General features: G+C 34.1%; 1 protein-coding gene across 1 annotated transcript in view; it reads left to right on the forward strand.

Moving 5' to 3' along the window:
* Positions 1 to 16,478, forward strand: part of TYR (tyrosinase) — a 106,786-nt gene that overhangs the window by 36,658 nt on the left and 53,650 nt on the right. The window contains exon 3 of the mRNA XM_054439386.2: positions 157 to 304. Coding sequence (XP_054295361.1) covers positions 157 to 304 — 148 coding nt within the window. The remainder of the gene's footprint in view (positions 1 to 156; positions 305 to 16,478) is intronic.

Genomic DNA, 16,478 nt, shown 5'->3' on the forward strand with positions numbered 1-16,478 from the left:
TCCAAAATGTAATGAGTCTCAATATGGAATGAATTTTATTTTTGATTTATATTTTGAAACTGTCATCAAGTTATAGTTATAAATCAAATGGGATAATCACTTCTGTTTTCAGTCATTAAAGTAAACATATTTTTTTCATTTTTTTTTAATGAACAGGATTTGCTAGTCCACTTACTGGGATAGCAGATGCCTCTCAAAGCAGCATGCACAATGCCTTGCACATCTATATGAATGGAACAATGTCCCAGGTACAGGGATCTGCCAACGATCCCATCTTCCTTCTTCACCATGCATTTGTTGACAGGTTGGTTAATATTTCTTTATAAATTATGTGTTCATTGGATTTGAATAGAGGGTGCCTATCAAATGTGATTTAATTTATTAAATAAAAGCTAAGAAGTTATGGTAGTCTATTGTCTATGATCAGGTTGTCCCCAAAACAGACCTTAGGCTAAGAATTTGCATGCAAATGTATAATAAAGAAAGTGTTTATAAAGATAAATTAGTAAGAAGGTGGATTAGGCAGGATACAAAAGAAAGAAAAGTAAAATAAGGGTACAATGTCAGTTGAAATCCCAGACTCCACTAGATCTTGGTAGAAGGTAAAGTACACACTAGTTTGTCCTACCTTAAGAAAAAACAGATGAGTCTTTGTACTTCCATGCTAAATAGCCATTGGCTACAGGTTGCCCTGAGGTAGGGGATGTAAAACTCCCAGGAGCTTGAGTCCAGATAGGCTTTGTGGCCCCAGTACCCAAAGGCAGCCTTCTAAAGGCTTCAGGAGAAAGTGGTTAAGAGCAAAGAATGAAAAAGCAGGAGGATGGACACACAGAACTGCTACAGGAATTTAAGGCCATGTGGGCCTGGCACTAACCTACTACATCTGTCATCAATATATCTTTCCTTCTGGAAATTGTATGGTTATTTCTTCTCTTTTTGAACCTAACACACTTTCATATAAGGAAGTACAAACTGATCTCTTCCACTGGCCTGAACAGTATATGATTAATTCTCCAGACAGAGAGCACTATGACCCAACTATCCTATTTAATGTGATTTAATTCTCTTGGAGCTTTTATTCCCCTTATTAGCCCTCTTCCATTACATGTGTAATGTCTTAGACATATTAGCTTTTAGACTTAATTGTAGGTGATAGCAGAAAAGAAAGTATTCAGAGGAAGGTCAGCTGTCTACTCTTGAAATTTTCAAGAAGAAAGGAGAAAATAAAGCATCAAATCATGACTAACAAATGCTGTGGAGTGTTCTTTGTCCCCTCTACGGTAATTTTCTCACCACAGTTAATGAATAAAGGGCACATATTTATACCTGCCATTAACATAATACTATCATCCTTTTGGGTAAAAATAAGAGGAGTTATTTTTCGTGTTTTAAAGATAAGGAAACTGAAACTGAGAATTAAAGATTTTACTTAATTTACCAACATCTTCTCTTCACTCATGTCCACAGGAACATGGACATAAAATCAAATAAGAAAGTGACCATTATCCAGGAAAGTCATTAGGCAGATTGTCATTGGTTTCACGGCAACTCTCATATAACGAGAATTAAGTAACGGTCTGTGTTAAGTTTTATTCAGAAATCAGTGTATAAGAACATGTATAAACACCAAAGTGTCGGTGTGAATACCAACATCACAACCACCTAAACCCATACATAAGAGAGAAAAGCATAGTGTTGGAATAAAATGTTATCAGAAAAGATACACTGAACACTTTTTAAAGAGTCATTTTTGTATCACTTTTTAGTGTAAATTTTTGCCATTTTTAATATCTAGAACTACCCAGTGAACTCTAAAGATTTAAGTATGACCACTCTTGCAACCTCCATTCAATATAGTATTAAAAGGTCTACCCAATTAGCAATTAGGCAAAAAAAAAAAAAAAGAAAAAGTATCAAAATATGAAACAAAGAGGATATTGTTTCTGTTTACTGATGATCTGACCTTATACACAGAAAAGCCTGATAATTCACTGGAAAACTGTTAAAACTGATAAGTTAAGTAAACTTGCAAGATACAAATGCAACATACAAAAAATTAGTAGTGTTTCTGTACACTAACAATGAACTATCTGAAAAAGAAACTAAGAAAACAACCCCATGTATGACAGCAACAAAAAATAAAATACTTACAAGTAAGTTTATCCAAGAAACTGAAAGACGTGTACACTGAAAACTATAAAATATTGATAAAAGTAACTGTAGACCACAAAAATAAAAAAAGATGTCCTGTATTCATAGATTAGAAAAATTAATGTTGTTAAAATTACTATACTACCCAAAGAAATCTACATATTCAATGTAATCCTATCAAAATACCAAGACATTCTTCATAAAAATAGAAAAACAGTCTTCAAATTCATATGGAACTACAAAAGAGCCTGAATAGCCAAAATAATTTTGAGCAAAAAGAACAAAGCATCACATTTCCTGATTTCAAAATATACTACAAAACTATAGTAATTATAATGGCATGGTAATGGCATAGAAGCAGATTTATTGTTCATTGAAACAGAATTGAGAGCCCATAAGTCAATCCAATAATTTACATTTAATTAACTTTTGACAAAGATGCCAAAAACAATGGGGAAAGGACAGTGTCTGCAATTAGTCGTTTGGGGACAATTGGATATCCACACTCAGCAGAATGAAATTGGACCCATATCTAACACCATATCCAAAACCAATTCAAAATGAATTGAAGACTTAAATATAGGGATTAGAAATTGTAAAACTGCTAGAAGAAAGCATATGGTAAAAGTTCCAAGACTTTGGTCTGGGCAACGATTTTTTTGGAGAGGAGCCCCAAAGCAAAGGAAACAAACACAAAAATAGAGAAATAGGATTACTTCAAACTAAAAATCTCCAAGCAACTAAGAAAACAATTAACATGACAGACAGACAACCTGCAGAATAGGAGAATATATTTGCAAACCATACCTCTGATAAGGGGTTAATATTCAAACTACATTAAAAACTCAATTCAATAGTTAGAAAATAGAAAAACTAATTTAAAAAATTGGGCAAAGGATATAAATAGACATTTCTCAAAAGAAGATATGCAAATGTCCAACAGGTACATGAAAAGATGCTCAACATCACTAATCATCAGGAAACACAAATCAAAACCACAATGAGATAATATTAATATTACCTCACACCTTTTGGAACAGCTATTAATAAAAAGACAAAGACAAGAAGTATTAGAGACTATGTTAAAAAGAAAAAAAAAGGGACTTTGGGAGGCCAAGGCAGGCAGATCATGAGGTCAGGAGTTTGAGACCAGCCTGGCCAACATGGTGATACCCCGTCTCTACTAAAAATACAAAACTTAGCCATGCGTAGTGGCAGATGCATGTAATCCCACCTACTCGGGAGGCTGAGGCACGAGAATTGCTTGAACCTAGGAGGTAGAGTTTGCAGTGAGCCAAGATCATGCCATTGCACTCCAGCCTGAGTGACAGGGTGAGACTCTGTCTCAAAGAAAAGAAAAGAAAAGAAAAAAAAAAAAAAAAGGAAGGAATTGTTGTGCACTGTTCATGGGAATGTAAATTAATATAGTCATTTGGGAAAACATAGCAGTTTCTTAAAAAATTAAAAATAAAACTATCATATGATTCAGCAGTTCCACTCCTGGGCATATATCCAAAGGGAAATATATCTGAACTTCCAAGTTCATTGCAACATTATTCATATAAGGCAAGATACAAAACCAACCCAAATATTGATAATGACGGATAGATTAAGAAAATGTGGTATATATACACAATGGAACACTATTCTGCCATAAAAAAGGAAAACTCTCTCATTTGCAACAACACGGATGAACCTGGAGTTCAGTATGTGAAATAAAATGAGTCAGGCACACAAAGACAGAAACTGCATGGTCTCACTTATTTGTGGAGTCAAAAGAAAATTTAAACTCCTAGAATTAGAGAGTAGAGGATGGTTACCGGGGGCTGGAGCTGGTGTGGGTTGGAGGGAAGTTGGACAAATGATACAAAATTTCAGTTAAGTATAAGAAGTAGGCTGGGCGCAGTGGCTCATGCCTGTACTCCTAGCACTTTGGGAGGCTGGGATGGGTGGATTGCCTGAGCTCAGGAGTTCGAGGCCACACTAGGCAACACAGTAAAACCCCATTTCTACTAAAAATACAAAAATTTCACCAGGCATGGTGGTGTGCGCTTGTGATCACAGCTACTCAGGAGGCTGAGGTAGCAGAATCGCTTGAACCTGGGAGGCCAAGGTTGCAGTGAGCTGAGATTGTGCCCCTGCACCCCAGCCTGGGCAACAGAGCGAGAGTCCATCTCAAAAAAAAAAAAAAAAAGAAAAAAAGTAAATTAAGAGATCTGTTGTACAGCGTGATGACTAAAGTTAATGACAATATATTGTATTCTTGAAAATTGCTAAGAAAGTAAATTTTAACTGTTCTTAGCACACAAAAAGTAAAAAGTAAGTACATGAAGTAATGCAATGTTAATTAGTTTGAATTAGCCATTCACAATATATGTATACAGGCACACATCAAAATACTGTGGGCTTAGTTCCAGGCCACTACAATAAAGTGAATATCTCAATAAAGAGAGACACAAAGTTTTGGGTTTCCCAGTGCATGTAAAAGTTATGTTTATGGAATCAACCCAGGTGCTCATCAATGGTGTATTGGACAAAGAAAATGTGGTACATTTACACCATGGAATACTATAAGAAAGAACAAAATGATGTCCTTCGCAGCATCATGGATGTAGCTGGAGGCCATAATCTGAAGTAAATTAACACAGGAACAGAAAACCAAGCACTGCATGTTTTCTCTTATAAGTGGGAGGTAAACATTGGCTACATATGGACATAAGGATGGGAGCAATAGATATTGGGAACTACTAGAGTGAAGACAGAAGGAGGGGCATAACAGCTGAAAAACTACCTAATGTGTACTATGCTCATAACCTGGATGATGGGTTCAATCATATCCAAACCTCAGCATCACGCAATATACCTTTGTAGCTAACCTACACATGCCCCCCGATTTTAAAATAAAAGTTGAAAAAGAAAAAAATATTAAAAATTAAAATTATGTTTACACTTTACCGTAGACAAGTGTACAATCTCATTATGCCTAAAAAGCAATTTATATACCTTAATTTAAAAATACTTTACTGCTAGAAAATGCTAACAATCAGCTGAGGCTTCATCAAGTCAAACTTTTGCTGGGGGAAGGTCTTGCCTTGATTTTGATGGCTGCTGAATGATGAGGGTGATGGCTGCTGAAAGCTGGGGTGGCTGCAGCAATTTTAAAAAATAAGGCAAAAATGAAATTTGTTGCATCAATTGATACTTCCTTTCACAAAAGATTTCTCTGTAGCATACTATGCTGTTTGATAGTATTTTACCCACAGTAAAACTTCTTACAAAATTGGACTCAACCTTCTGAAAGCCTGCTGCTGCTTTATCAACTAAGTCTATCTAATATACTAAATACTTTGTTACACTATCAAAACATTCACAGGATCTTCATCAGGAGTAGATTCCATCTCAAGAAACTACTTTCTTTGTTTAACCATAAAAATCAAATCTTCATGTGTTCAAGTTTTATCATGAGATTGCAGCAATTCAGTCATACCTTTAGGCTGCACTGGTAGTTCTAGTTCTCTTGCTCTTTCCATGATATCTGCAGTTATCTCCACCACTGATACCCTGATCTCCTCAAAGTCATCTATTAGGATTGGAATCAACTTCTTCCAAACTCCTGTTAATGTTAATATTTTGTTCTCCTTCCATGAATCAGAAATATTCTTAATGGCATCTAGAATGATGACTCCTTTCCAAAAGGTTTTCAATTTATTATGCCCAGATCCATCAGAGGAATCACTATCTATGGAATATATAGCCTTACAAAATGTACTTCTTAAATAAGATTTGAAAGTCCAGATTACTCTCTGATCCATGGGCTGCAACATAGATATTGTGTTAGCAGGCATGAAAACAGCATTCATCTCCTGGTATATCTCTGTCAGAGCTTTTGGGTGACCAGGTGCATTATAAATGAGCAGTAATATTTTGAATGGAATTGTTTTTCCAGGGAGTAGGTCTCAACAGTGTTCTTAAAGTATTCAGTAAACCATGCTGTAAACAGACGTGCTATCACTCAGGCTTTGTTGTTTCATTTAAACAACAAAGGCAGAGTAGATTTAGAGTATTTCATAACGGCCCTGGGAGTTTCAGATCAGTAAATGAGCACTGGCTTCTACTTAAAGTTACCAGTTGCATTAGCCCCTAGCAAGAGTATCACACTATCCTTTGAAGCTTAATCCTTTATGATCCTTTGAGCGTTAATTTCTCCTTAGTAACTGTGAAAGTTCTAGATGGCATCTTCTTCTAATAGAAGGCTGTTTTGTCTACGCTGAAAATCTGTTGTTTAGTATAGCCACCTTCATCTAATACCTAAATTTTCTGGATAACTTGCTGCAGCTTTCCATGGCACCTGTTGCTTCACTTTGCACTTTTATGTTATGAAGACTGCTCTTTCCTTAAATCTTGTAAACCAAGCTTTGCTGCCTCAAACATTGTTTCTGCAGCTTCCTCACCTCTTTGAGCCTCCATAGGATTAAGAGAGTCAGCGCCTTGCTCTCAATTAGGCTTTTGTTTAAGGAAATGTTGTTGCTGGTTTGATTTTCTATCCAGACCACTAAAATTTTCTTCATATCAGCAGTAAGACTGTTTTTCTTCCTTATTGTGTGTGTTTACTGGAGTAGCACTTTGCATTTCCTTCAAGAACTTTTCTTTTGCAATTGCAGCTTCACTAACTTTTGCACAAGAGGCCTAGCTTTCAGCCTAGGTGAGCTTGCAACATGTCTTCCTCACTAAGCTCAATCATCCCTAGTTTTTTATTTAAAGTGAGAGACATGCAACTCTTTCTTTCATTTGAACACTTAGAAGCCATTTTAGGGTTATTAATTGGCCCAATCTCAATATTTTTGTGTCTTGGGGAATTGGGAGGCCCAAGGAGAGGGAGAGATTCAGAGGAGTGGTTGGTCAGTGGGGCAGTTAGAACACATGCATTTATTAATTAAAGTCACCTTTTTAACATTGGCACAGTTTATGGTGTCCCAAAACAATTACCATGGTCACATCAAAGATTTCTGGTCACAGATCAGCATAACACATACAATAATAATTTAAAACTTTGTAATATTGCAAGAATTACCAAAATGTGATGGACATAAAGTGAACACATGCTGGAAAAGTGGGAGTGATACACTTACTAAACACAGGTTTGCCAGAAACTTTCAATTTGTGAAAAAAAAATGCAGTATCTGTGAAGCACAATAAAGCGAACCACAATAAAATGATAACACTTATATTTCCAAACATAAATGACTTATAAGCATATGAAAAATGCCCAATTTCACTAATAACCTGTGAAATATAAACTGAAACCACAATGGGATATCACCTCTGACTTGTTCAAATACCTCTTATCAAAAAGATGAAAGACAAATGTTGGAGAGGGTGTGGAGAACACGGAACACATGCACATTTTTGTGTGGGAATGTAAATTAGTCCACGGAAAATAGTATGGACCTTCCTCAATAAACTAAAGATAGAATCATCATATGATCCACTCATTCCACTTCTGACTATATATCAAAAGGAAGTAAAATCAGTATGTCAAAGAGTTATTTGTACTTCCATGTTTGTTGTAACATAATTCACAATAGGCAAGATATACAATCAAACTAAGTGTCCATAATTGGGCAAATGGGTAAAGAAAATATGGTATATGTAAACAATGAAATACTATTTACCATTTCAAAAGAAATTCTGTCATCTATCATAATATAGACAAGCCTGGAGGACATTACATTAAGTGAAATAAGCCATGCACAGAAAGACAAGTAACCACATAATTTCTTTAGATGCAGAATCTAAAAAACTTTGAACTCGTAGGATTAGGAAATAGAATCGTAGTATCACAAGGTGATGTGCAGGAGTGGAAGGGGATGAATAGGGTCAATGAAAATGTTAGTTGAAGGGTACAAAGTTTTAGTTAGACATGAGAAGTAAATTCTACTGGTCTTTTGCACAGCATGATGATTACAGTAAATAATAATATATTGTATCTTTCAAAATTGCTGAGAGTAGATTTTAAATGTTCTTACCACAATAAAATGATAAATATGAGGTGACTGTTATTTTAGCTTGATTTAATCATTCCACAATATATACATATATCAGCATCACATTATGCCCCATACATACATGTAATTATTATTTGTCAATTAAACATAAAATTTTTAAAAGTGTCAATTTGTCTAGATGCCTTGATGTTTCCCACTTGTTTTTATAAATAACGTTTTATTGGAACACAGCCATGACATTCATTTACATATTGTCAATGGATGCTTTTGGGCTACAATGTCAGAGTTGATTAGCTGTGACCAAGACCACATTGTTTGCAATGTGGAAAATATTTAATAGCTAGCCGTTTGCAGAAAAAGTTTGGGGATCCCTGCCAAACCACAAAATTCCCTACACACTCACCACACACACACACACACCAGACAAGAGAAAGAAGTTGTTTTTTCTGTAGCCCACCTATATTTAAAGAAAGTACTATCATTAAATTCAATGTCTGTAGGCATGGTTGTTTAGTAGAGAGAATGTCATTATGTAGATATACAGCTGTGAAAAGCCACTCTGCAACCTTTGAAAATTAGAATTTTCTGCCCCCTTAGAATTCTCTATTAATTCTATTTTATTATTAGACATTTGCATAATTATTAAAATAACTCAAAAATAATAAGCAAAGATCAAGGTAATTTCTGAGCCTTTGTAACAAAGCTGATGAAGATTCTGATGATTCAATTATCATTATACAGAAAGCTAGAGAACTGTGGGTTACCACAGATCATTGTGTGGCATCTGAGCCATCCTCTCAAGTTTCTACCTATGAAGACTCATTTTTCCAATCAGACAGGTCTATTGACTGCCATTCAATTATGCAAAAATATATTTACTGGCAAACTATGTACTGAGTGTATTTTCTTAAACATTCCACATTTATTCCTATTTCTGGGCTCTGCTTAGACCATTCCTCAAATCTCTAGCCTACTTTTCTTGACCTATCTAGTTTGTACACAATCTTCAAGATTAGTTTCAGTTTTGACCTCCTCCATAAACTATGCCCAGGTCATTTCTGTCTATAACTATCACTCCAAAATGTAATTATGAATATACCATTTCCCAACTTGGCATTAAGTGACCTCAAGTTGGTAGCCTGAAATCAGCCATGATGAGAGTATTTACACCATGAAACTGGCAAATGGTACACATCAGGGCTCTTATTCCAAAAGACCTAGTTGTTAAAATAATGGCCAACACACCACTGCTCTAATCTATTAACTCACAGCACATTCTTTCTATGTCCCTTATTTTGGACACATCAATTATCTTTTTATTTTTATCTCTTCATCTGTTAACTGTTTTCTTGGCTGAAGGAAGCTTTTTTGTTTAATGTAATCCTGTTTGCCTATTTTTGTTTTCGTTGCCTGTGCTTTGAGGATCATTTCCAAGAATATTGCCCAGACCAATGTCATGGAGCGTTCCCCCCATTTTCTTCTAGCAGTTTCACATTTTCAGGTCTTACACTTAAGTCTTTAACCAATTTTGATCTGATTTTTATATATGGTGTGAGATAAGTGTCTAATTTCATTATTCTGAATGTGACTATCCAGTGGTCTCAACACAATATATTGATGAGCCTATCCATTGTGTATTTGTGGCATCTTTGTTGAAAATCAATCATAAATGCTTGACTTTATTTCTGGGATGTCTATTCTTTTCCATTTGTCAATATGTCTGTTTTTATGCCAGTACTATCCTGTGATAATTACTACAGCTTTGTAGTATATTTTGCAGTCAGATACTATGATTCTCCTGCTTTGTTTTTATTACTCAAGATTGCTTTGGCTATTCAGGATCATTTGTGGTTGCATAAATATTTTAGAATTGTTTATTTCATTTCTGTGAAAAACATCATTAGAATTTTGGTAGGGATTGCATTGAAACTGCAGATTGCTTTAGGTAGTATGAACATTTTAATAATATTCTTTCTTCCAAATTTTGTGTTTTATTATTTTTATTTATTTATTTATTTTTGAGACAGAGTCTCGCTCTGTCACCCAGACTGGAGTGCAGTGGCATGATCTCGGCTCACTCCCACCTCCACCTCCCAGGTTCAAGCGATTCTAGTGCCTCAGCCTCCTGAGTTGCTGGGATTACAGGCACACACCACCATATCTGGCTAATGTTTGTATTTTTAGTAGAGATGGGTTTTCACCATGTTAGCCAGGCTGGTCTCGAACTCCTGACCTCAAGTGATCCACTCGTCTCAGACTTCAGATTGCTGGGATTACAGTCCTGAGCCACTGTGCCCAGCCAATTCTTCCAATTTTTGAACAAGAGATATATTTCCATTTATTTGTATCTCCTTAAATTCCTTTCATCAATGTTTTATAGTTTTCATTGTATAGGTATTTTACTTCCTTGTTTAAATTTATTCCTTAGGATTTTTAAAATTTTTATTTTTAATTAACAATTAATGGTATATATTTAGTAAGTACAATGTGATGTTTTGATCTATATATTTTGCGATGCTATTGTAAATTGATTGCTTTCTTCACTTTTTTTGGATAGTTCATTGTTAGTGTATGGAAATGCTACTGATTTCTGTATCTTGTTTTTGTATCCTGTTACCTTACTGAAGTCATTTTTTAATTTTTAATAGAATTTTGGCAGATTTCTTAGGGTTTTCAGTATGTACAATCATGTCTGCAAACCGGGGCCATTTAATTTCTTCCTTTCTAATCTGGATACATTTCATTTCTTTGTCTTAGCTAATTGCTCTGGCTAGGACTTACAGTATTTGTTGATTAGTCGTGGTGAGAGTGGGTATCCTTGTCTACTTCCTGATATGAGACAAAAGAAGTTCCACTTTTTGCCATGAAGTATGATGTTAGCACTGGGTTTGTCATATATGCAAACTTTATTGTATTGAGGTACGTTCCATCTATACCTAATTTTTTGAGAGTATTATCACAAAACGATATTAAATTTGTTGAAAACTTTTTTCTACTAATACATCTATTAAAATGATCATATGATCATGTGATTTTTCACAAATATAACTGTGAAATTTGTGTATTAACTATCCTTGCATCTTTGGGATAATCCCTCTTGATGATAGTGAACCAGCTTTCTGTTGAACTCACTGTCAAATTCAGTGTTTTAGTATTCTTTGAAGATTTTTGCATCTATGTTCATTAGGAATATTGGCCTGTAATTTTGTTTTGTCATACTCTCCTAGTTTGGCTTTGGTATCAAGGTAAAGCTGGCCTTCTGAAATGAGTTTGAAAGTATTCTCGCCACTTAATGTTTTGGAAGAGTTTGTGATGGATTTGTATTAGTTCTTTAAATGTTGGTAGAACTTATCTCTGAAGCCATCAAGTCCTAAGCTTTTCTTTGATGGAAGAATTTTTATTACTAATTCACTCTCTGTACTCATTACTGGTCTATTAAGATTTTCTATTTTTTCATGATTCAGTTTTGGACATTGTGTGTTTCTTGGAATTTATCTGTTTTCTTCTAGTCTACCCAATTCGTTGTTCTTAGTAGTCTCTTATGATTTTTGTATTTCTGTGGTATCTGTTGTAATGTCTCCTCTTTCATTTCTGATTTTATTGATTTGCATCTTCTTTTTTTTTCTTATTCTGGATAAAGGTATGTCAATTTTGTTTACCTTGTTAAAAACCAACTCTTAGCTTCATTTATCTTTTGTGCTATTTTCATTTACTTCTTCTCTGATCTTTGTTATTTCCTTCCTTCTGTTAACTTTAGGCATAGTTTGACCTTTATTTCAGTTTTTTGAAGTACAGCATTGGATTATGTATTTGGAATTTTTTTTGTTAATATAGGCATTTATGGTTATAAATATCCTTCTTAAAACTGCTTTTGCTGCATCCCATAAGTTTTAGTAGTTTGTGTTTCCATTTTCTCCTCTCTAAAGGTTTTAAATTTCCTTTTTAATGTTTTCATTGACCCATTTGTTGTTCAGAAACATATTTTTAAGTTTCCATGTATTTGTGAATTTTTTGAAATTCTTTCTATTGTCGATTTCTAGTTGCATACCATTTTGGTCAGAAAAGATACTTGATTATTTCAATCTTCTTAAATTTGTTAAGACTTGTTTTGTGTCTAACTATATGATTATCCATGTATGTTTGACAATAATGTACATTTTCTGTTGCTGTTAGAATGTTCTGTATATATCTGTTGGGTCCATTTGATTTAAAATGTGGTGTAAGCCCTATGTTTCTCTATTGAGTGGGGTGGGGTGGAGGGAGAACATCAGGATGAATAGCTAATGGGTGCTGGGCTTAATACCTGGTTGATGGGTTGATCTGTGAAGCAAATCACCATGGCACACATTTACATACATAACAAACATGCACATCCTGCACATGTACCCTGAACTTAAAATGAAAGCTGGAAATCAAAAAATAAAAATAAAAATAAAACATAAAGGATCCAATTGGGAAAAATTATCTAAAACCTATCCTACCACCTAAAAAATATTCAGAAAATACAAAAAGGGGAGAAAGAAACAAAATAACAAAATTAATTATATTTCATTTTTGTGAAATTTCTATTTACTTCCTTTGCTATTTTATATTAGATTTTGGTTCTATTATTGCATTGTATAGGTTGTTCACAATTTTTAAAAATTAGTTCTTTTTGTCATAAACATTATAAATATTTTTTAGTTATTATCTTTTAATGTTTTAATGGTACTTTTTTGCTATTCAGAAGTTATTCCTTTTCATGTGGTTTCTTTTTAATTCAGTCATTTGTTCATGGCTTTAAGGTCATGAACATTTGTTTCTTATACAGTAGTACTATCTGTAAAAAGAATGAATTGCTCTAAATCTCTAATTTCCTTTCTGGACTTTACAACTGGATAATCTCTTTTTGAAGAAATGACAGTAATACATTAGTACAGTTGCAGGTCTTTACTGGGATTTTTAGTTACAGCTTAATCATGCTTTTAGTTATGATTAATAGGTAAGTTACAAATAGAGAAGTTCAATTTATAGTTAAAATTATTTTTCTCTATTCAGTTTAAGGTTTGACAAGGGACTCTAAGCTGTTCTCAGGTTTGTAAAAACAAACAAAAAACTTTCAGGCATGGAGATGGGGTTGAAAAGTTTGAGGAGGTTGAAGACTCCAAAAGAAAGAATTGGTTGAAGAGTTGTTTATTCTGTTTCTACACAAATAACAGATTTGGGAAAAACTAAAGACTAGGGCATTTGGGTCATTAAATCAGCCTAATAAATGCTCTTCAACTTGGATGGTGGGAGAAGGTGTAGAAAGTATGAAGAACTATTTAGGAACATACTAAGTTCCAGGTCTTGTGACGGAAATTTTTCATGTTACTTCTATAGATGTGACCTGCCTCAGGAAGAAATGTCTTCCTCATACACTTAAATTTATCCTCGTATGTACTCTTGTCTACCCTGTGCATCCTCATCATGCTGTACTCTGCTTACTTGCCTGTTTTCTTAACAGTGTTCACCATTAGTTCTACATGGATCACATCTGGTTTGTTCATAGTTTTATTGCTAGGACCTAGCAAAATGTCAAGAAATATGATATGTGTCCAGTAAATATTTAAGCCCTTTAAATATTGTATTCAATCATTCATTCATATTTATTAATTTAATGAATTTATTCACTCATTAATTCATTTAGAAAATACTTATTGAGCTCCTGACACTATACTAGGCAATAGGTTATAGCAGTGAACAAAAACCTCAAAAGCTTAAGTTATTATCAATATTATTTCAGTTAATTCTTACAATTCACTAAAATTGTATCACTATAATTATATAAAGTATTGCAGTCCATTTGTATACATGTTAATATAATTTAATATATTAATATATTTTATATTATATATTACTATAATAGATATTATATAGTATATTATATATACTATATAATATAGTATATACTGTACATATAATATATATATTTCATATTAATATAATAGTGAAATTGTCTCACTACAATTATGTAAGGTATTGCAGTCCATTTTTATAGATGAGAAAACTGAAGACAAAGAGAAAAAATAATTCGCTTTTCTTTAAATGGATACTAAAAGATGATACCACGTTTTGAACCCAGATTTTTTGAGCAATTTAAATCACATTATACTGTTTCCCACCATAGATTATATTATAAATATTTTGGCATAGTGAAGAGCATGGAAAGAGCCAGGTGTGGATACACTTCTGAAGAAGATAAAGATATGTTATTATTTCAGAGAAAGATGAGTGTCCAGGATAAAATTTCAGAAGGGATTTCTTTGGCTCTTTACTGACTTTGTTTTTTATGGGTTTTCTTTGTTTGTTAGTTTGTTATGTTTTTTGAGATGGGGTCTTTCTCTGTTACCCAGGCTGGAGTGCAGTGGTGCAATCTCAGCTCACTGCAACCTCCACCTCCCGGGTTCAAGTGATTCTTCTTCCCCAGCCTCCCGAGCAACTGGGATTACAGGCACCCACCACCATGCCCAGCTAATTTGGGCATTTTTTTTTAGTAGAGGCAGGGTTTTACCATTTGGCCAGGCTGGTCTCAAACTCCTGACCTCAGGTGATCACCCATCTCGGCCTTCCAAAGTGCTGGGATTACAGGCATGAGCCACCATGCCTGGCCTCTTTATTGACTTTATAGCACATAGACCTGCTAGTGTGGAAGGACTTTGGTGAAGGTGGTCATTTGGACCTTGGAGATAAACTGGAGGGCTCTAGTCTGACAACTAGCATTTCAGAAATTTTTCCATATAGAACATTGTGTCAGGAGTGGTTAATGGCAGTGTGGGCCAATGGAAGAAAACTTTTTTTACATTTAGAATCTGTTAATTAGTATTTCTGGGAGTTCAGATAAATAATGTAGCTTTTTTGAGACTTCTTTTCTTCATCGCTAAAATGGGAATCTCTAAAGAGATCCTGACCAACTCAGAAGTTATAGAAATCAAAGAAGGTATGAATCTAAAATGCTCTCTATAAAGAGTAGGAAGCACAGTGTCGTAATGAATTAAAGAGTCAGAGAGACCTCGACTCAGAAATGAGTCAGTTAACCACCCAATCACGGAGCCTCTGCTCTATATAATGGATATCACAAAATACTACCTTTGTCAGGGTGTTGGGAGTATTTTAAATAATACTTAGGTGATACTGAATAATAAGATGATACAATAATTATCATTCTCCAACAATTTGAATGCCTATTCTTCAAAAATAGTGTTATTCTCAAAAGTTTATAGGTTTTACATGATTTCAGAGTAGGCATGGCAAAGGAATACAGTGCTTTACTGGGGTTTAGAGGTCCCAATAAATTGATATAAATGTTATAGGGTAGTATTAATGTTTTAGAAGATTCCGTTTTATCGTTTTATCTATTCATTCTACATTCATTCAATAAATACTTATTTAGCATGTGTGGGCCACTCACTGGACACTTCAGCTTCTGCATTCTTCCTAAACGGGCATGTTAATGTACATGCAAATGGGGATTCCACCTATACTTATAAGTCAAGAGATAGTTCAAGCATCACCTTGTCAGTGCAGCTTTCTCCACTTCCCCAAGGTCCTTACTCCAGTCTTTTGGGTCTCCAAGAATTTGGGGGCTGACCTTTTATGTCGAGCTTAAGACATTGTAATAGAATTGTATTATTATGAGTTATAATTGTCCAGTTACCTAGCAAGATCTTGAATTATAATTTCAATTCTCATTTTATCTATCACATCTTTGTATCTGTAGTTTTCTGTGCTCAGGGTAATTCCCAGCACACAAAGTTTAGTTGAATTAATAAAGTATAACAATGTCCAACTGCAGTGTGTTAACTAGCAAATCGACTTAAGAAATGTAGTTGAAATATATTCTCTGATGTCGTTTCTCAAAGCACTCTATAAATACATTTAGTGAACTCTTGCATGCAATGGAAAATTCAGTAACCATTAAAATGATGTGTATTTATAACTGTTGGGTTTTAAAATATTTATTATTTATTATTAAATAAGGAAGGTTATAGAATAGGATCTTTAATAATATTCTATTTCAAAAGCATATGCATGTATATTCAAATGCAAATATATCTATTAATAGAGGTGAGAAGGGTATAAAAATGTTGGTAATGGACCTCTGGTTGGTAGAATTATGCATAAATTTTATTTATTTTGTGTTTTACAAATTTTAAAACTTTTTTGCAATGGATATGTACATTTTTGCAGTAATATCAAAAATAGAGGCTATTTCCAAAACTGTACAGATAAATAAGCAAACAAACATACAAAAGGGTAGAGAGGGATGTGTTATCATTTGCCTATACTCTTAAGGTTGCTTAA

The sequence above is a fragment of the Pongo pygmaeus genome, chromosome 9, assembly GCF_028885625.2.
Source record: "Pongo pygmaeus isolate AG05252 chromosome 9, NHGRI_mPonPyg2-v2.0_pri, whole genome shotgun sequence".
Taxonomy (NCBI): domain Eukaryota; kingdom Metazoa; phylum Chordata; class Mammalia; order Primates; family Hominidae; genus Pongo; species Pongo pygmaeus.